This window comes from Psittacula echo (assembly GCF_963264785.1).
Source record: "Psittacula echo genome assembly, chromosome: 2".
In the NCBI taxonomy this organism is placed as follows: Eukaryota; Metazoa; Chordata; class Aves; order Psittaciformes; family Psittacidae; genus Psittacula; species Psittacula echo.
In genome coordinates this window covers 138,674,038-138,696,064 of record NC_137737.1, presented here as the reverse complement: position 1 = coordinate 138,696,064, position 22,027 = coordinate 138,674,038, and the positions used below count along the sequence as shown (strand labels likewise).

Genomic DNA, 22,027 nt, shown 5'->3' with positions numbered 1-22,027 from the left:
TCTGAGGAGTGCACCACCATTACCTCTTCATTACCTGGGGCACTGAGTCCAACAAAATATATTACTTTTAACCCAGCACTGGCCTTTCTGATTTCAAGCATTTCCTTTTTTTTTCAACTTCTTATTCTGAAACTGAGCTAATTCTGGAAGCAGGATAGTTGCCTTGACGTGATTTGTATTCAGAAGTAACACTCCCAAAGGGCCAGGCAAAGAACTAGTTTGAGTTCCTTTAAGCCCATGGCATACGGTTAATTTGGAACCTGGGTTAAAAGACTTGACCGTATATCCAAATACGCCAGATATGGATCAATAAGCAAGCTTTTACGTAATGAAAAGAAAGCTAAAATCTAGAGGTTTCAACCCTGACTGTGATGGTGTATACCTCAAAAGCTAGAGGTGAGTTCCAAGCAGAACTTATAAAATATATCTGGATAAGACAAATTCATTTACACCGAAGGTCAAAAGACTGAAATATGTGCACCTTGATTAAAACAACTTCTAAAGTCAAAACCAGCATATACATTTTCATAGGATTAAGGATCAGAAAAGGAAGAAAACAGTAACAATCAATCAATCAATCCCTATGCCAAGGGAATCTCCAGAGAAGCATTTGAATGAAAAAGAGAAAATTTAGACTGAAAAGTGAGGAATTCCTGATGGGGAGAGCTGTCAGGAGAAGGACTCTTCTCCCTCAAGGAAATGATGGAAACATTCAGAATGTTTAAAAATACACTTGACAGAACACTATAAAATATACAATAGGGAACAATTATGCATCAGCAGGGAACCAGTCTGAATAATGTATTATAATAGGTCATTTCCATTTCCATTTTCTATGATTCTCCCAAAAATCAACACTTAAATTTGCAGTTATTTGTATAAAGAAAATGCTGGAGAAAACCCAAGGGATGCATATATAAGTAAAAGGAGAGGCTAGAATTACTCCACAGCAAGCCAAGAGAGAGAAAAGAAAGGCTTGAGAAGTCAAGAGTGGTGAAGACGGCCAGAAATTCTATCCTCTGCACCATGTGAAAGATTTGTCTGTGGCAGCAAAAGAAAAATGGTGAGACAACTATCACAGATTGCAACCAAGACTGTAATTTAAAATCTGTAAGACTGAGAAGCTGAGGCCTTCAATACGTGCACATTTCCAGCCCTCTTTCTTTTTCCCTAGAAAAAAAGTCTAGCTGTTTTTGAATCCACTTAAATATCCAAAACCCTTTCAGTCTTGCTAACGTCCAGATCTCAGCTCCAAACTTCACAGTTTATGAAGTATCTTCATAAACTTGATTTAAATTTTCAAGATTTTGATTTCAGCTGCTATCCCATCATTCATACATTAACATCAGACAGCAAAACAAAAACCTCTGAATTAAAAGGAGACTTAGAGGAGAGGAAAGGAAAGAAGGGAGGCAGGATAAATTTCACATCCTGAAGCTTTGCATTCTCCAGAATGTAGTTTTGTTCCAGTTTGTAGCTAAGAGCCAGGGAAGCTCAGGGGGAATAGGTCCTGGGAGGCTTTCATAGAGGGGGCTCAGCAATCCACAGCATCCCTGCAGCCAGGCAGGGGACAGGGCTGCTGAGTGTGTGCACGGAACGGCAACTTGGACTGTTCAGCTGGAACTTAACCCAGACCAAATGAGCTCTGCAACATGCTTCTATTTCAATGGATGAATCATACTTTGGTCTACAATCAATTTTAAAAGCCAGTATGATGCTGCAATCATCTCTGCATTTCAAACTCCGAAGTGGAACGTTTGGTCTAGTTTTAAAAATGGTTTCCATTGGAATTTAAAGAACACAAGTGGGAAAACATTTCTATGAGCGTACTCACAAGTGCTGTGTCATTAAGTTCAAAAATGAGCTCTTACAGTAACCTGAGGAATGTACATTCCCAGGCCAGCTTGTCTTTATGGGTGGGGGCTGTACCCCTCCATGTCCATGGATACAAATGTACTGGACAATAAATATACTTGGAGGGGAACAGGTGACGCTCCAGCAGAACTCCCTCAATGCTATGCTAGGAAACAGCCTTAAACCCTCTCTCTGCCTTGTAGGAAGCACAGGCTGACTGAGAGACAGTCTGACTGAATCAGACTTCCTGCCAGAGCCAGCCTGAGTTGCTCTCCATGCAGCCCAGGCTTTCCATTAGATCAGAGGTTACATGTGGTCTTAGCTACTGCATCTGCTCTTCATGGACCTCCTGCCATCCAAGGCGTGGGTGTAAAGTAAAATAAAATAAAATAAAAACCAAGATTAATTCTGGATGGCCTCACAATGCTTGCTTTTTACAAACGCTTCACTGGCGGATGTTGAAGAAATTCCACACATAGCAGTTATTTACTGAGAAATTTCTCTCCCTTTAAACAACCAAGCACCACAATGTCCTCTTTGAAAGTAAACAAACAAACAAATAGAAAAAAGATTTTTCAAGAATGCCCAGAGCACAATGGTCAGGAAATGAGGCAATTTTGTATCTGGATTACATTACCTGAAACAAAGCAAATAAAGATTTAAAACAATATTTATAAAAGCGGCTTATGAGATTACATTAAAAACAATTGCACCCACTTTTATTTAAGTGGAAATGACCACTGCTCTGTTTGCAAAAACTAACAGTTAGCAGATGCCTTTTTGTTAAATATAGGATGAGCACTGAGTAAAAAAAAAAAGGTTGGTTTATAGTATCTTGCAGGCTATATATACAGAATCTTACAAGTAAACTCAGGGAGCAACTAGTCTTCTTAATAGTGCTTATTAAGCAGTTAATATTTATTGCATTAATTTATTTACTCTGATTTGAAGTTCCTATAGCTGGCAGTAGCATAATTGCAATCAAGCTGTGCAATTACAAAAACAATTTAAAACCACAATTGAAGCAGTTTAGCACAACCATAATAAACTTGAGCTAACATTTTAATAACCTAAAAAGTCTCCTCCTCCTCCCAACTTGCAAGTGGACTTGGTTGGAGAAAAGCACTGAGGAAATTAAAAGCACAACTTTCAGGCCTTTAGCTCCAAGGCAGACAAATTCTCCCACATACAGACACTGGCCTGATGGAAATTAGCTGCTACTGCTAATTAACACACTAACAATACTTTTAAATAGCCTATTTCCTCTTATTTTATTCTTTTCATTTCTTGCATGTTTCAGAGAGTAAAATAACACAGCTAGTGACACAGGGGATAACATCTTTGAATGTAGTTTGGTGTTTTGGCCCCTGTGCAATACTCACAAAACCAGCTACAGCTTATTGTGCAAGATCCTTAATTTTAAGCTCTATTACTTTGAAATCTTTCAAAAATAAGAACGAACCTGGCAGTGTTCAAGGCCAGGTTGGACAGAGCCTTGGGTGACATGGTCTAGTGTGAGGCGTCCCTGCCCATTGGAGGGGGATTGGAACTAGATGATTTTAAGATCCTTTCCAACCCAAACCATTCTACGATTCTATGATCCAAATAAAATATACGTGGCTTTGTAACAGTATTAAAAACTTCACTCCTATAAATGTTCAAAGCAGTAAACCATCATAAAGTAAGTTTAATTTTGTCATCAGCCCAGGATTAACAATTTTTCTCTTTGAATTTCATGCTGGTGCATTTTTACAGTATAATTTCACATTTTTATTAAAATCTTCATAGAACAGACTCTCCTCACACTACCTGTTAGGACCATTTCTGAATTCTATTCTTCATTGACTTACTGTTCAATATATTTCTTAGAAATACACTAATGGGAGGTAAGGGATGGAAAACAACTAGATTCAGACTATTACCAACATTTATTTTTTACCCTAGAGGTTTTCTTCTTGGAACCAACATCCGTCAAAAAATAAGACCCTCCTAATTTCACAACAGAATTCTGTATTTGCTTCTGCCTTGCAAGATTTGAGAGTTGTTTCAAAACTGTTTTTTTTGTCTTTTAGAAAAACTTGAAGAAATTATAGCACACACTTCATAAGACCTGAATTTATTGCTGTTAAACTAACAGTAGTCAAGTCCTCAGAATTACACAACAAAACTGATTGAAAAAGAATTTAAATGCTTTAAAACATTCCTAAAATACTTGTATGCAGTGTATATGGTGTGTATATATATATATATACACACAGAATGATGATTTGAAATGGCAGAGCTTTTATTAGCATATTTTGGATGTAATTACATATTTCATATATAGCTTAACCATATTAGTATAAGTGATGAGAAACCACCCCCACAGGAGTACCAATAAAACTTTATAACAAACATCATGTATTTTTAACTTTTGCCCAAAGAAATCTCAATATTTTTAGGTTATTATGAAATTCACAATCTTCTCATATGCCTGATCTTCTGCACTGCTGCTGTGCTGGTGCCTAACTCCATCCTGTGATGTAATGACACAATGTTCTCATCAGGCCTGCTTGCATTGTCCCACTGTTTAAATGTCTGTTGTTTGCTTTTCAGTTTTGGGGTGTTTTTTTCTTTGTTTGTTTGTTTTTGTTTGTTGGGTTTTTTTTCCCCAGGAGGAATACACTCTATCACTTTTCATAATGCAGTTTAAATCAAATATATCTTTTATGTTTACCTTGTGTCCTCTTTCCCATCCTACTTCAGGATTACAGAGACAGCTGCATGCATACATACAGACACAAGAAAAGCAGTCTTCTGAGAGTTTAACAGGAAATATTCTTTAGCAATATTTGCTGTAAATTAAATGTCATTTACGCCCTCTTCCCACCCTCCAGTCCTTGATATATAGAGAAATACAAGAATGTAGTGTACAAAGGCAGAGAAGCTTAAACAAACTTTATAGTGTTCTGGATTTGGATGACACGTCTCTCTCAGATAAAACTTTCAGCAAATAGTCACAACATCAAGACAAATTGGTGTGATTGATGAAATCAACTGCAGCAATGCAGAAAATGCCATGCAGAGCTTCTGATGCTGTATTATAAGGTATGCAATATATAGAATAGGTATATATATGTTATATACATATATGTTATGTGTATGTATACATATATATAAAACACATAGTTCATGACTATTCTTCCTCAAATAGGCATGCTAGAAATGAAAATTAGAAATTTACAAAGCTAAGATGCTTCTACAGTGGTATGACATTAATCCCAAACAATGCAATTACAGGCACAGCATGTCTTCCTAAACAAGAGGCAATAAAAACTTTATGCTACTACTTTGCTGTGTGAATCGGCGTGTGACTTGAAGTGTGGATTAGTTTTACTAACTTATTAATGCATTTAGCATAGTGTTTTTAGGCCCTAATACTTTGGTACCCACCTCTCAAACTGTTCTGAAAAGAGCCCTAATGCTTCAGTAGCAAGCACAGAGTTATGTCTGATACACGAACAAAGTAATTACCACTTCTCACAAAGGCAGCAGGATGAGACCAGAACTTCCGCCTTCACATAGTTTGACACCTGCCTCCATACTCTTTGACCCTTTCCTTACAAGGAGACAAAAAGCCAAAAAAAAAAGGGGCAAAACCCACGTACAGCTGATTTTTTGTCCTGCAAGATGACTCCTTTGGGTTTCACTTGAACAACTGCTGGTGACCAAGGAGCATTTTGCTGAATGTTCCTACCATCTTTATAATTTAAACTTCTGCCATCCTTATGCACTCTCTGATCCACTTTCAATTTGTAGGAGGACTTTACTTCAGCCTGTGTTTTCTAGAATTGTTCCCAAAAACATGATGGTGAAAGATTTCCCTGTAAGGGCAGAATGGAGAGAACTTTGCCCAGTGCATTGGTAATGTGGTGGCAGCTTGTACAAGAACACACTTCAATGCCTCAGACATGAGGAATTAAGAAGTCCAATGGCATCTTTCCAAAACACTAAGTTAATGAAGTTGTGATCTTTAACTTACAACTACTCCCAATTTTCCTTCAAGCTTTGCTTTGTTAAATCTTTTAATTGTTACAATGTCTACCTTTTATATGGTATTTAACAAATATACATGAGAATCTGGAGTAAATCAAATTCATGACAGCTATGCTTCTTTTAAGACAGGATGGCAACAGCAAAAATGAAAATGCAAGAATGATAAAAGAAAGTGTAGCAGAGAATGAATCTTCACCCTATTTTAAGTATCTTCTCTCTGACTGTCTAATCTTTCTCACTGTTTAATCCCTTTTAAAAGTCCCACTGTTATTTGGATTTTTAACAGAAGATAAGATCTATTAAAAAAAGCAGTTTAGTCTTTTGCATAAGGACATTATTTTAATGCCAATTTAAAAAAAATAAAATATGATTCAGCAAAGATTTGGTAAAGCTGCACAAAAAAAAAAGTATATTACTTTTCATAACTAGTGTTATGAAATTATAAATATAAAATATAAATTATAATATAAAATATAAAATATATAAAATATAAAATATAAAATAAAAATATAAATTATAAATATAAATGCAAGGGAAAACTAGCAGTGGTTTTTACCTACAGGTCTCATTCAAACCCCCCATAATTTTCTGGCTGTGTGTTCAGCAGATCTCTGTATCCTCATTTACACTTTTTGGGGCTAACACACTCTAATGATGTATCTCATTTAATTCTTATACCTAGTATTGGCTATCAGATAGATGAATTGCAGTAATTTGATTTCTCTCTTCAGCAGTACAGGTAAGACAGAAAAAGAAAATTTCAGAATATTTTCTACTGAACAGTTATTCTGATATTTCTTATTATAAGCTTTGCACATACACATTCGTTAAGAGAATGAAATTCTTGCAAAACACTATTATTCAGCTGAACGAAAACTTAAAATATATGACATCATTAGATACCATTTAGATCACTATAATTTTCTTACAGTTTATGATCAAAACACCACGTGCTTCTACAATGTTTATCTTTAAATTCTATCATCTATCAGTAGGTTAGTATAGGAAAATACTGTGACATTCAGTAATTAAAAAATGTTTTTATGAAATCACCTTGGCTCACAACTCTTCCTTACAAAACACTGAGAAGTTAGAGTAATGCAGTAATCCCTGTCGTAATCTGGTAATGAGAAAGCAATATTGAGGAACAGGAAGAACTGGTTGCTAAAAGGTTAGATCTTAATTAATTTCAAACATTTCACACACTTAAACTTGATTCAGCTGTGGGGTATAATCTTAAAAATATGTACATTTACTGAATGGCTTTCAAAGACATCTTAAAAATCTCCCAGCTGTTTTCTACCACTCTAGTTAGCTTTGAGATGTGCAGTTATTTTGGTAGTTGTAACCAGGAGTGAAAGTTAAAAGCTCTTACCTGTGGACTTGTAGTCTGAGGCTACTCCTTTAAGACCAGCATCGAACACTGATATTTCTACCTTTTGCTTTCTGTGGTGGCAGCTCAGTAGCACAGAGGGCTGTGAAATGACGAGGTAGAGAAATGGCTGTAGCTCTATGTCCCCAGCTCCTCTCCGACCAGGCTGCCGAACAATAGTTATACCCAGGGCTTGTCGAGCAGATGATCTTGTAGAAGCATGCAGACTTTCCAGTGACAAAAGACCTGTTTTTCTCCCAGCAGATAGGGGAACATTACTGTTCAAAAGATCATCTGCAGTGATGGAGGAAATGGATGGCTGACTGGCCTTCTTGGTATCATGGTTGCCACCAGAGCCCGCTTCTGGAAGGTTCAAGGAGCTTTTGCTTATTTTCTCACCATCTTTCTGATCTTGTACTGATTTTGATTTAGGTAAGGCAGTGCATAAGTAAGTCATCAAGGAGATTCGACTTGCTGTAACAAAAATGTCAAAAGGAATGAAATTGAGGTTCTTCACGATGGAAGACTGGCGGGAAGGACGGGCAATGCGGTGCTGGCTGGTACCGCTGTGCTGCTCAATCTGAATGATTCTGATCTTAACACTGTCACTGCCAATCCCACTGTCCTGTGCCCCACTATAACGTGACAGGGTCTCAACTGTTCCTCCATCAGACACATCCATTTTTTTCTGCTCTTGTTTGGAAACCTGCAAAGGAAAATATTACATTAACTTAGGATACTCATATCCCAATTATTTCCATTTCAGTGGCAGCAAACAATCACTATGTAAACATGATGTCAAAAAAGAATTATAAAAACAATATCTGCCAAGTTAACTTTAACACAGTAATCACTCATGAAAACACAGCAGGTGTCTGTTCCAATGAAATGATGACTCACAACAGACAAAGTGCCAAAAGAACATGTGAAAGGGAAAAAAAAAGGGGGTAATGACTTCTAGGCTTAAATGACTTCCTTCTTCTTCAATTTAAAATCTTTCTCTAAAGAAACTACAAGAAATGTATAGATTAATATTAACCCATATCTCTGTGAAATAAAGCATTGTAAGTAAAAAGACTAATCAGAATTGTTTTTCAGTTTTGAGCACTGATGTTCAAAAAGTCCTCTTTGGAGCTAAAATATTTTACCATGATTAGATGAAATATAATGTAATACTAATCTGCTACAAAAATCACAAAATGCCTATTAGGAAATTGTAAGCTGAAATGTATAAATATTATGTTGTAGAAAAAATATTTTTCTTAAGAGTCGTGGAAATGACAGCTGCCTTAGATAAAACACCAAAGTGAAAGGAAACGGCAGCATTATCTAAAGATTGGCTCTGTGATGGAGTAAGAGCTCTTAGTTTACCACGGATCACCAAGGCTACATATGGTCTTGGCTGTGACATTCACAGGGTTTCACATGAGAAATCATTGCATATTGAAATATTTCAAAAGGAAAAGATACCACTAATAAACAGGAAAAAGAAAGTTACTTCTATCACAGAAGATGCAAGAGTGAAGCAAAAAGTTGCAAGTCTGTGTCCAGGGACTAGTAGCACCAGGTCAAGAAAGTGAGATAGCTAAGGTAAGAAAGTCCTTCAGAAATAAAACACTTTCATTACTGCTTGTGAAACAAGTAGAAATCTTATGAAGAGCTTGGGGACAAGATGGGAAGCATATGCTAAAATATTTGGACCTCTCTGTAGAAATTCAATAATAATAACAATAAAAAAATTGTGTACCCAAGCCCTCAGAGTCATATGGAGTTTACAGTAATGCATTCACCCTGTATAGCTTCCACAGCACAACTAACACGTGTATCTGTGCTGCCCAGAAGAAGTGTTTCTGCTGTCCTCCATAGAAGAGTTAACAGAAGAAATGCCCAGCTTGGATTCGTGACCCATCCAGCCTGGTACACTGATTCTAACAGCACCAGGAGGAGACTGTCGAGAGAGATCATGGACCCTGGCCACTTCCTGCAATCTGTTCCTCTCCTGCTCCCCAGGCATCCACAGCCGTAGCATTTAGGATGCCAATGGTACACGCCTGTGTAGTTGTTTTAGTAACTATTTCTGGACTTCTTGTCCATGAATTAATCAGCTTTTTCAACATGATGACAGTGTCTGGGCTCCTCAAACTTCTGGGAAAGCAAGTTCCATTTTTCTTTATTTTTTTCTTTTTTTCCTTTGCTTTAGACCCATCTCCTACTAGTGTCATAGCATTTCCCTGATCTGCAGTACATGATTTGAATATTCAGGTCCACATTCAGCTTTATCATTGTTACTATGACTTTGTAAACCTTTATCATAGCTTGCCTCAGCCTCCTCCTCTCCAGAAAGGGAAATCCCAGCCTTTTGAGTCTCTCTTCTATCTTTAATCATTTTAGATTCCCTTCTCTACTTCTGTAACTCCATTATGCACTTCTTGAGTACTCTACACAGTACTCAAAGCAGAGGGATCACTATGGTTTTATACAGCAGTAAAATGATGCCTTCTGTCTTGTTCTCAGTCTCCATCCTGATATCCAGTATTTTGTTGGTTTTCTTTGACTGCCACTGCACATTAACTCAATGATTTCATTTCTTTGTTCCAAGACCTACTTCAATAGCTTCTTTCTACCTTCTCCATCCCACTGAATCTTTCAAAAGGGAGATAGAAACTAGGGAAAACCATACCTTAACAACCTCTTGAAAAATATAATAATGAATTACAAGTACTTATGTAATTTATCAGCAACTTAACTATAGAAATGAAGGGCAGTGAATTAGCGAATTTCTTCAACCTTTGGTCTTTATGCAGCAATATTAATAGATTCCATGTATATTGCAGAAACTGGGTTGTGGGAGAGCTAAAAAAAAGCAATTTTTTAAAGGTTCCTTTATATTGTGCTTTATGAAACAAAGGAAACAACCCCCTCTCCTTTTCTTTAAATGAATGAACATACTAGAAAAAAAGTATTACAGAGGAAATCCTTAAACAGAACCATTAACTAGCTGAGATTTTCTTTGAGAAGGTTTTTGCCAGCTCTGGTTACAATCTTTTCAGATTCACTCTTGTACATATTTTTCAAATAACTAATAAAATTCCTTGCGGCTCATTTCTATGGCAGACTCATATCACTGACTTGTAAATGTGATACCACTTTTAATGCAGCCTCTGTAAAAATAACTAGAGACCATTTTAATGAATTACTATACTGCGAGCCAAGAAATCCTGATTCCTCCTGATTCCTTAGCAAAGTTAGGATACTTACACCTCACCCTCTCTCTCTGGTAAACTATGAAGTGCTTTGTCCATATCCTGCACTGATGGAACTTTCAAAAATGGTATAGATGGTTTTTTATCACTGGTGAATTGAGGGCAAGCAGAAGGCAGAAAGGATAGAGCTGTGAAACAATCTGCTCTATCATTTCATGGAAATGCTGCCTGAAATGAAGTAGAGGGCATATGCTGCTAAACCCAGCAATTTTTAATTGCTCCATAGGCATCAGTTCAGTCTGATGTAAAATCTTCTTAGAAAGTATGGTTCTGTAGTGAATGACCCTCTTATGGGTACTACATGTTATTCTCTTGTTCTCTATGCAGCAGAAATTTCTACAGTCACCTGACATTTAGGTTATGCTTGCCTTGGCTAGAGGAATTGAAAACAAAATGTCATCCACTAAATGACAATCTTCCAGGGAGAAAACCATTGCATGTGTATGACTGGCTAGAGGGAGAAAGCACAGGACTTCTGGTTTCTGAATGGATCCTCTTTCCTCATACTTAAATAAATTTGACTTGAAGCCTAGCTTTTTTCTTCTGCCTCTTTTTATAATCAGGTATTCATTAAATGCGCTGGTCTATGTAAAGCACCTCAAAGAAGGTAAGAAAGTAGCTCTGCCTCCATCCCCATTCAGACTATAGTTTCTCTGTGAAGACTACTGCAAGGGTGCTAATTGGTCCCAACTGCCGAGTTTCCTGTTATGCGGACATTTGACTACAGAAACTTTACTGAGACCCCAAATCAATTCATGCAGGTCACTGAACAGCAGTAACTTTTGCTCACTACTAAGCAGTATGGAATACGAACCAGTGCCTGAAAGGTGAAAGACACCATATCCTATTTCGGATTTCCATGCCACCTGGTTCCACAATGAAACTTTGACTTATATATGTTCTTACCACATATATTATAAAAGTTGGAACAAGTGAGTAATGATTTGCAAGACAGCTTTATATAACACAATTTGGTACAAAATAAAGGTGCAGAAGTACCACTATATCTTCTTGCATCAATTTCAGCTCTGTAAGCATCAAGCCTTCCAACCAAATATCACAGTTTACCTGAAAATACACTTAGTAATAAATTTGGGAATCATTTAGGTATTCCTCTAAAGGTTACACTCTCAGTATAATTTAAAAAGATTCTTTGCTTTATTAAGGAATAAATGGGCCAATACTTAAAAATGTCAAGAACAGCAATATCAGCTTGCTGTTAGCAAATGTAATGGTAACATTTATCATTGGGCTGTATTATATCAGCTCTCTTAGTCTTTACATAACCCATTTAAAATGAACAATAAAAGTTTTCTTTAATTAGCTACTGGTGTGCATTAACATGATCATGATTAAACCATAAAAACCAACCGTACATTACTCTGGTCCCCTATCCAATGTGTTTTAAATTATTTTAGTTGAAAATGTACTTTGAGTCCCTTTTAAAAGTTCGACCTTCTGCTTTCAGAGAATTAAATGCATATTACTGTAGTGGAGAAGATAATGTTTCAGACCTCCAGGCATATATTAAACGCACTGGCAGCACATTAGACAAAATGCTTTACTTATTAGATACTTCCTATTCTAAACAGTGTCATCAAAGGCTAAAAACAAAATCCATATAAAAGCTGCACAATGCTTCCACACAGAACCTGTGCCAAAATCCCTGTACTTTCCAACTAATGAGGAAAGGATGTGTACTCTTAACATATGAATGTAAGATTTTCCAAGCATTCACTTTAGGAAACAGGACTATTGATTCCACATGGCCTATGTTAAATGAAACTGTATTGGTAAAATAACCTTTAAGATATTTGGCATGATAACTATAATTAAACAGTATTCAAAGGAATAAAACAAAAGGGAATTTGGTTCCACAATGGCTAATTAAAATAAAATGAAAAAACACAGCATGTCATCTATCAAGATAAATTGTTATTGTTTAAGAACTATTTAAATACTGTTAAAATATACTTTTAGATAAAATCTGAAAGGACTGGAAAAATATTTGTGGCTTAAAAATGGATAGTTTGGTGAAGAAAAAAGTATAGGACGCTGAAATTTTATGCTGAGATAATAGCTTTAAAGCTTTGAGCACAACCAGATGGTACTTAAATCAGAGGAATTCTATAGTTTCACTGTCAGAACAAGCTGCAATATGGAAAGGTTTTCAATAGCTAGAAAAAACATGTCAAGATGATAGTTTACTTCTTAGATGACTTCAGTGCATTTTCTCGTCCTTTCACAGTTATATATCCTATCAATACTAGACACCATAGAAAAGGTGTTGAAAGCTACACTAGTAGCTAGGGAACTGCGGCTAATTCTTCCTTTTCATGTGTTGAGATAGGTAACTTTACTAGTTTAACCCCTTGAGTTCAGTAGGGCATGAGACACATATATCTATCTAGTGAAAGGGCATGGAAATAGCATGTCCTGTAGAACACACAGAGCTAAATACATCATAAAATCAGGGGCAAAGAAATAGATTTGCTTTCCAAAATTGGCAAGCAGTCCTATCTGAGGTGACTTCAATCTTAATCAGGTTAACTCTTATTATTTTCCATTCTTGATAAAAGTATTTAGATGGTAGAGACATGTCTTCAAAGTTTTCACTCCGCAAAGAGAGGCAAGTAAAACCATGAAGGCAAACGCACAACCTAATGATTTAGACCAATAATTAACACATTTTCCAAATCGGAGAGGTGATTTACAACAATTGGTAATGATTTTTTCCATTATATTTTAACTTTCTTAATCTCTCCAGAGTTTTCATTAATAACAAATGTAAGCATGTGCAAATTTCACTATAAATGTTTCTATTGGTTTTAGTTTCTTTTTCTGATACTTCACAGGATGATTATTTAATTAATAGAATAACTGTAAGCAACATAATCTTTGGAACTGCAACTGCTCTAGATAAAAAGCATCTACATCTGCATAGTTTTTCCAGCTTCTCATATTAATTATGGTTATATAATGACACTATTGAAGTAAAATTTCCATCCTTGTGCATAGCTGTTCCTTAACTGTGATCACAACCCTTCAGCCAATCATGAGATCATTCTTCACATTGCATAAATTACGGGAAGAGTCACAAGTGTGAAACCACAGAATCAAAGTGCCAATCACATCTGCTCTATCACTGTGGCATGTGACCTAGTTTTATTTCTTTTGCTAAAAAGTAGTAATATTTTTACAGAAATAAAAATCTTGTCTACCGCACAGCTATAGAAAAGGAATATGTTCCTTTCTGTAGCATTGCTACAGAAAGGAACATATTTTCTATCTTTTCTACCTTCGTTCTAAGAACTCAATCTAATCCATCTGAATGAGTCTCTCAACAGTTCAGAAGTTCATTTGACGTACCATTGTTAGCCAAGGAACCTTTTATTTTTTGGTTAACCAAAGTTTGCTACATTGTTCTACTGAACACTTCAACTAAAACACTCCAGCTAAAACTGAACTATATTTTTGTTTTTGCATATGCCCAACATTATTTGCTTTAATTCTGACAATTATAAAAATAATTTTGTAAATTGACACATTAATCTCACATAGAAAATACGACACACATACAAGCATACCAGACTGCTAAATTATGTCTTACAGTCTAATAAAATTCCTCTTTTAAGTTTTAAATTAAAACTTCAGTCCCACAATTTAATCTAGGCAGACTTATTTCTACTTGTATCAATCCAACTGCAGAAACATGAATCCAAAGCTGTCCTCCAAAAAGGGAACTATTAAATCAAGCCAAAATGAGGCAACAAAAATATCAGAGATGTCTGAAATAGTGCATTTCATACAACAGTCAAATGTTTCATTTGTTTTTTTTTCCACCGAAGAACTTCCTTCTTAACAAAAATTTGCTGCAAAACAAATGATACAAATTTGAAGCGCAATGGTGTACAAATCTACAGATATTCTTCTGGCAGGAATTCAGTTTTAGTTTTGATAGTAATTCAGGAATTATGTGAAAGATGCGATGGCAAGGAGCAATACAAACTCAGCTTCTTTGTGCAATATTTTTCCAACCCTTCAAAAGTAGAGTAAGAGGCTACATTCTCTTAAACACTGATCCAAATATTCATAAATCAAAACTGTGCTAAATGTTCCAATTGTAACATGTGTATATGCAAATGCTAAATCCTTTCTAATGCCAACAGAGTTATTTTTTTAATCTTAATACAAAGCATATGTTTGTTTTGCTACTTCATTAAATGCCAGTAAGAAACTTTTGTGTTCAAAGAAACACTTTCAGTTTAAAAAGACTGGCCTGAAAGCTGGCTGAGTACATTGCCCAACAGTAATTTTTTAATAATATTTTTACTAGAAATATTAGCTTTTTTGTGTTGTTTTTCAAATTTAATTTCAGAATTTTAAGTTCATATTTTTGCTTTTATATGAGAAAGTCTGGATTAAAATAAGCACACATTTACTCTAGACAAGGTGAAGGTTTGTTCATTTTTGCACTTTTTTTTTTTTTTTCTGGTTAAAGCCAAGAAACAGTGGTTTTCCATGGGAGTCTACTTGCACACTTCACTCGTACACTTTAAAAAGCAGCAGTTGAAGCTTCAGCTTGATTTGCATAACATTCTCTAACATTTCAGTGTTAAGGTTTCAGTACAAGACTTCAGTCCTTTCAGAAGGCTGAATTAGCTCTCATTCACTGGTGCGCCTAAGTACATTGAGAAAACCGAAAACACACCAAAAAACATTCAAGGACTTACATTTTTAAGTCATTAAGGCTGTGGTTTCACAACAGAAAGCTTGCCCTCAAACACTAGACAGACTAATTACCTAATTCAGTGCCCAGATTGGCTGTATAAACAAGTTTGGCATTGAAACTTGCATGTCACAGCCCATGGTGGGGTTATTCTAAGTGACCAGTTCAGGGAAACCACAGAGCTACTACTGGGTAGCACCTACTACAATAATGGGCTTAGGTGCACAAACCCCTGGAACCTATACATGGATGTTTGCTTGATCAGACGTTCCATCATGGATCAAAAACTTTCTCACTTGAATATTTTTAAAGAACTCACTGAACAATTCTTAGATACAACAGTTTAAATAATTTAATAATATTAAATATGGAAATATCAGATGATTCACAGTTATGACATCCGGAGATAAGAAATTCAAGAGTTATTTACTACCATTGGAGTAAATAGAATATTCTCCCATTGACTAATATTCAGTGTTCTGTAAAATAGATGAAAATATGTAGAAGCAAATGCCAAATATCCTGGCAGAGATTCAAAGTAGGATTCAGCAAAGCCCCAGAATGCAAATTTAGGCATCATTTTTAGGACAGAATGAATGAATGTATGAACAACAAAGAGTCGTCTTTGTAATGCAGTAAAGTAACTTGGTCCTTGACTTTCATAATACAGAATCTACCTACAACCTCTTAACTGAACCAGTGTACAGTTAAATTAACTATCCCCAAAATCAAATTCTACAATCTTTTCCTTAGAATATATTATAGCCTTTATCTTTTTGAGCATCTTAAAGGCAATTAAATTAACTAAATCCAAAGCAGACTAAAAGATGCCATGTACAAATATTGCCCAACTAAAAAAAAATGTTCCTTCTATAATATTTCCAGTAATATTAAGTCAGACTGAGCCAGATAATATGCCACAAGCAGAAAAATCCACAGCACAGGAGTATCCAGTGAGAAATGTCCAACTGCTCACAGATGATTGCTCACTGAAATGTGTGCTGGTATCTCAAGTGCTTCAGGTTTTAAAGCTCCCAGATGCATGGAAAATTATCTTTCCTGCCTTACTGCATTTTTTTTACATTGTTATATTTCACCTGTATCAAGCCAAATAAAGTTGTATCTAGCCTAATATTTGAGTAAATCATGTTTCAATTTGCCAAGAGTATCTTATAACAAGACTACATGAGGAAGTAAAGCACATGAAGTAACATGTGAATTAAAGACTAGGAAATTAAGAATTCCAGAATACGTGTTTTTGGTAACAAGAACATCACAAAATATGCCAACTTTCAGCAAGCTGTTTGTCACAGCCTTGGTATGCAATTCCATGCCAGACTGAATTTGTGTCTCCTCATTTGTGCCTTGTTTGACCATGTAAAACAGCCAGCTCAGGGTCTTGAAACATCCAAAAAATAATCCCAGGAAAAAACAACCAGATAACAACAAAATCAAAACAAAAACCTGAGAAAAAAATATACTTTTTTTTTTTGGCCTGTTCCATTTCCTGCATTGGCTCATTGTACAAAGTGTAAAAGGAAAAGGACAGATTGTGGCAGCCCAGCTTCAAAATTGCATCCTAAATTGTGCCCTCTGAACTCTTTAAAAAATAATTAAAATACAGAAAAGAACTGTGGCATTGAAGCAGTAACAAAAGGTCAGAAACAGGACCTTTGTAAGCCCACTTCAGCCATAGATGACACATGGAGCTGCATCTTCAGGCTCTTCTGAGTGATCAAGCCTGGCAGTGTTCCAACTGCCTTAGTCTCTCAGTGCTAGGAGGCTGCTTCAAAGCACCCGGCACTCAAACCACGCTGAGATTTGACTTTATACCTTATTGGAAAATCAATGGAGAGTTGTTACGAAACACATCCTGCAGCAGTCTGTCATTTTCAAAGCATGTAACTGCAGCACCAAGATTTCATTGGAGCTATCTCACTGAGGGCTGATAATAACATTAAAGACAATTAGAGGGCCTAGATACAGTGACAAGTTTTCTTCTTAATGAAAAACATTCTTGGCCTTTACATGCTTCTATACGGCATTATTCAGGCACAATATAATAAAGATGCAAAAAGATTGCAGGTATTACTGAATATTATTTACATATACTGTGGTATTTTTCATAAAAATGTTTTTCCAGTTTTTGGGCCATGAAGCTCCTGTTGGTTCACAAACAATTGCTGCTTTTCCTTGCTTCTTCCCTTACTTGTTAAATGTTATTGAAATACTTTCTTAATATTATTCTAAGTACAATGTTTTAAAATTATGCAACTGCTACAGTGACCATGCAGAAAACACACACTGTTGTAAAAAGAAATGCACACAGCATAAGAACATTATGTCTGTGCTCCACACTTCCAAATATTTATGAGGTGCTGCCTTAAAGCTAGTGTTCCAAATAGCTTCCAATTCAGCTACACAGACTGTGCAATGTATTCCTTTTTGCACACCATTTAAGAAATGGTTCTCACTCCTAGTACTGAAAAAATGACCATTGAAAAGCAAGCTCAGGATAGTCCATCTTCTGGAACTTCCAGACAGGCAAACATTGGACAGAACAGCTTTATCTATTTATAGGTGGTAAAACAATGTAATTTGAAATGATCATACTTTAGTGTACTGCTATAGATTTTTTTATCAAAAACAATCTTTGAGAAAGTATCAGCATTTTCTATTTGTCTCTAAAGCACTTTTACAATACCATATCTTCATATCTTCAATCTATAGCAAAATAAAAGGGAGAAGCATAAAAGTAATGAATGGAACAAAACCCACACTCCACCTAAGGGACTAATGTTCCACTTGAATTATTATATAAAATACTAACAAATTTTAACTGTTTAGTGTGATGATCATTTTTATATACACATATATAGTCATATATACAAATATATATAAAAAAAAAAAGTTGTGGGGTTTTTTTTAATAAATGTTCAATTTTATGGCACGTACTGGAAAATTCCAAGTCTGTCAGAATGCAGCACGTAAGAATCTGGGAAGCTTGCATCTGAATTCAGGTTCAGCTTGCTGATAAATTCATAAAGCCTTGTTCAAAGAGCTAGGATGCACAAGTTAGCTAAGCCAACCTTCTGACTTTGACTATTTTGGTAGCTGGGCCATACTGATCCTGGGCATAAATCCATTTACTACAGTGGACTTCATGGTGGACATATCTGGACAAAGACCCAACGAGTCACCCAGCCCAGACCTGTCCACTGATTACTTTCGATAAGCACCAAGGATCCAATAGGCACATTCAAGGTGTAATCAACATTCATCTGGTGAAAAGGCCTTACTGCCAGATAGACTGAATTTTATGAAAACCAGAGATGTTTTCAAAAGCAAGTAGAACAGTTAGGTGCCCATCTCCCACTGAGAAAAATAAGAGTTCGACAGATAATTTATTTGTGATTCTGAATCTCTCCTACTCTCTTCTGTTCGTGTTTTGGAAAGCAACGAATCAGCAAAAGCAGCTGATCCGTGGAGACCGAATCGCATATTTACCCGAAAAGCAACAAAAGACATATAAATTACTGCAAGTATACAGCTGAACTACTGCAAACACACAGATCTATCCTTGTAGCTATGTGAAGAAAAAATGCCTGACTTTCTAAAATACTGTCTTAACTCACCATTTTTCAGACAAATATGAGTTTCATGAAACCTGTAGGCAGGATCCCTACTAGTAAAGCTAACATTTTCAATTTTGTGGATTCTCTATTTTAACCAACATTCCAATAATGTGAAATAGTATTCCCTGTTAATTTCTGAGTATACTCTACTAAGTCACTATTACTCTTGTGCTTTGATGGAGAAAGTTAAAATTAGTGGAAATCTTTACTTAGGAGAAGTCAAGAATGAAGCTTTCAGTCTTGATTCATGCAATGAGTCACAGGCAATTTGAGAGGAAAGTACAGTCTAACTGAAATGAAAATAGCTGGAAATACTGTCTGGAAACTTTCACTGAGGAAAATAATTGCTAATATGCAAGGTTATTAAGCAAACCCACTAAGCACAGCAGAAACACCAAAGTCGCATACTATGTATAAACAACTGAGAGCTTTACAATGTCTTCTCTCTAGATAGGTACTGGTGGCCAATTATCTGCAGAGGTTCAGAGTAATTGGAAATGGATGCAAACCTGAATTTGATGCAGTAAATGTTATTAGTATCATGTGCATGACTCATATTAGTGTCTTATCACAATCATAATCTATGATTTCACTGTGTGATATAGCAACCAGTAACTAAATCAGAGTGAAGTTAGCTCTAAAAATTGAAGCATTATCTTTAATCTCCTCCATATTTGTCAAAACACTCTGCAGTGTAAACCAGTGTGACAACTACCTCTATTATCTAAATGGAAATAGAAACACTACTGGATTTTATCATACTTACCAAAGTCAGAGATCTTATGCATGTACTTTGTGGCCTTGTCACCAAAGAGTGACACTATATTAAAATGTAATTCACTGTAATTTTACTATATTGGTTTTTGTGCTAGATGGCAGAATACATCAAACATTAGAAATGAATGAAATAGAGTTAGGCTTTATTATCTTTCCAGTCTGAACACTGTGTGTCCAGGAAGAAACACTATTAACATTCTCTACACCATTCAAGGAAACTCCAGTGCAATATTCAAATGTTCAAGGCAAGTGAAAACTTATTATTACTGAGACAAGTGAACTTCCCTGCAAGCAGGACATAGAACAGAAATGAATTGTTGGGATTCAAAGAGGCCTAGAAGCTCACGTAATTCCAGAAATTAATGTGGCTGTCAAGGTGAGGATATTAATCTCAGAGAATTATTGTCTACTTTTGGAAACCTCAACTGAAGTGTAAAGTACCAACTATATTCTTCCATTCAAAATACCTAGTTCAAATTCAACCATCTCTAAATTTTTGCACTGTGATTGTGGATACAACTTGGGCAGCATTGCAGGGATGAATGAAACTCTCCAAAGCAATCTAAAATGTTAAAAGAAATGCTTAGATTTGAAACCTAAAACTAAATTGTACATTTTTACAAATTCCAGATTAACACATACTTCAAAGTATTTGTCATAAGAGTTTTTCACTGTTTGAAACCTCTGTGCCTCTGTGTCATCCACATACATGCATATGTCCTTTTGAGTAATCCTCTTGTGTTTTGCCTTCATATCTGTAAAATGGACCCTTTCTCTCCAAGCTTCCCATATTAGTGCGAATTTACTTCAGTCCCTGAATCCCAAAGATTTCTGCTTTGAAGAGTCTTAGTAAAATCACAGCTATTTTCTCAGTACAAGAATTGCATCTACGTTTCTACTGGAATGAAAATGTTTGCTCATAGGAAGTATCAAAAAGTACTGCAAAGTGCTTCAAAAAGATATCTCCCTGCTGTTTTTGGCAACAAAATCAAATGATGAGACAAAGCTTCCTAACAATGGAAATGTGGTAAGGCAATGACTTAAGACACTGGCAAGGACTTTATTTTGATAGTGTCCTTGAACTAACCAAAGATCACTTTATTTTCAGGAAAACATCCGACAAGTGGCTTTGTGGGAATCCAAGTACTGGTAAAACTACCAGGAAAATGATGCAAGAGTTACTCAGCTATTGAGCTAAGGGTTTATATTGGCATCATCAAGAAGTTACACTTTTGGCACTGTCTCTGACAATATCAAACTACAAGTTTATGTTTAAAACTGAACCGAATAGCTCAATGGTATAAATTAACAGAAGACAATTAATGTAATTTATATTTTAAAAAAATTAGCTATTCCATAGATTTTAAGTACTATATTAAAAACAAGACTCAACAGAAAACAAAATAATGCCCAAACCACCAGATAACCCAAAGTAGACTATTTGTCCAAAGCAATACAGTCTATTTACCTTCATGTGAACTACTAACATGTAAACTTGTCAAAGAAATGAAGACAACTGGGCTCAATGGAAATTGTGAAGCAAGAATCTAATGCAATGAATTTATATTTACTGTTAAGAAAAATAGGGAAACACTTTTTTGCCTTCCCAAGAAAGACAGTAATCCTCACTATGTTTTTCTCAATTGAAATAGAAACTTATTTCAGATTTACCAGCATCAGAAACTCTCTTCATGCAGCATGTACATTATTTACAGGTTTTCAAGATTAGTTTCTCTTTGGCCTGTGATTTTCATTCAGGTGTGAATACTCTGTACGTGGTCCAATTTCAGTACTTCTAGAATAGTGTCCCACCTATATAAGCATCTACTGTACTGCATGCTATTAGACTTTAGCAAGCTAAAATTAATTTTGACTTACTGCACAACATCAAAAACAAGGCAAAAAAAAAGAGGGCAATACTTTTTCTAACTCAAGGTAAAGAAAACATTTGTTAGAGATCAAGATATTTGGACTTTAATTTTATTAATCTTTGTCATGAAGAACTCATGCAATTTGTAGGATTAAATCTAGTAAATCACACTTACACAGCTTCCTTTCACATTTCAAGGTTCCACTTAAACTTGAGAAGAAACTTCTATTGAATAACAGCTTTCCCTCAGTGGCAACACCTGCTTTAGTTTCTCACCACCCATTTACTGATCTTGACAAATACAAAAAATAATTAACCCCGAGACTTCGGTCTGTTTTTAATTTGGCTGAGAAGACAAAATATTACATATTATTTGAGGAAGACTGACATATACAGTGATCACATTAAGTTTATTTACTTCTAAAAATAGGTTGAATTGCATGAAAAAGAATGTTTTTCATGAAAGAATGCCAGAAAAAATGAGGATCCTTG

The 22,027-nt window shown here is 35.6% G+C and overlaps 1 protein-coding gene across 9 annotated transcripts in view; it reads right to left on the bottom strand.

Moving 5' to 3' along the window:
- Positions 1-22,027, bottom strand: part of VPS13B (vacuolar protein sorting 13 homolog B) — a 456,296-nt gene that overhangs the window by 112,926 nt on the left and 321,343 nt on the right. For all 9 annotated transcript variants that reach the window (XM_080611867.1, XM_080611862.1, XM_080611863.1 and 6 more), the window contains one exon: positions 7,265-7,967. In XM_080611867.1, coding sequence (XP_080467993.1) covers positions 7,265-7,967 — 703 coding nt within the window. The remainder of the gene's footprint in view (positions 1-7,264; positions 7,968-22,027) is intronic.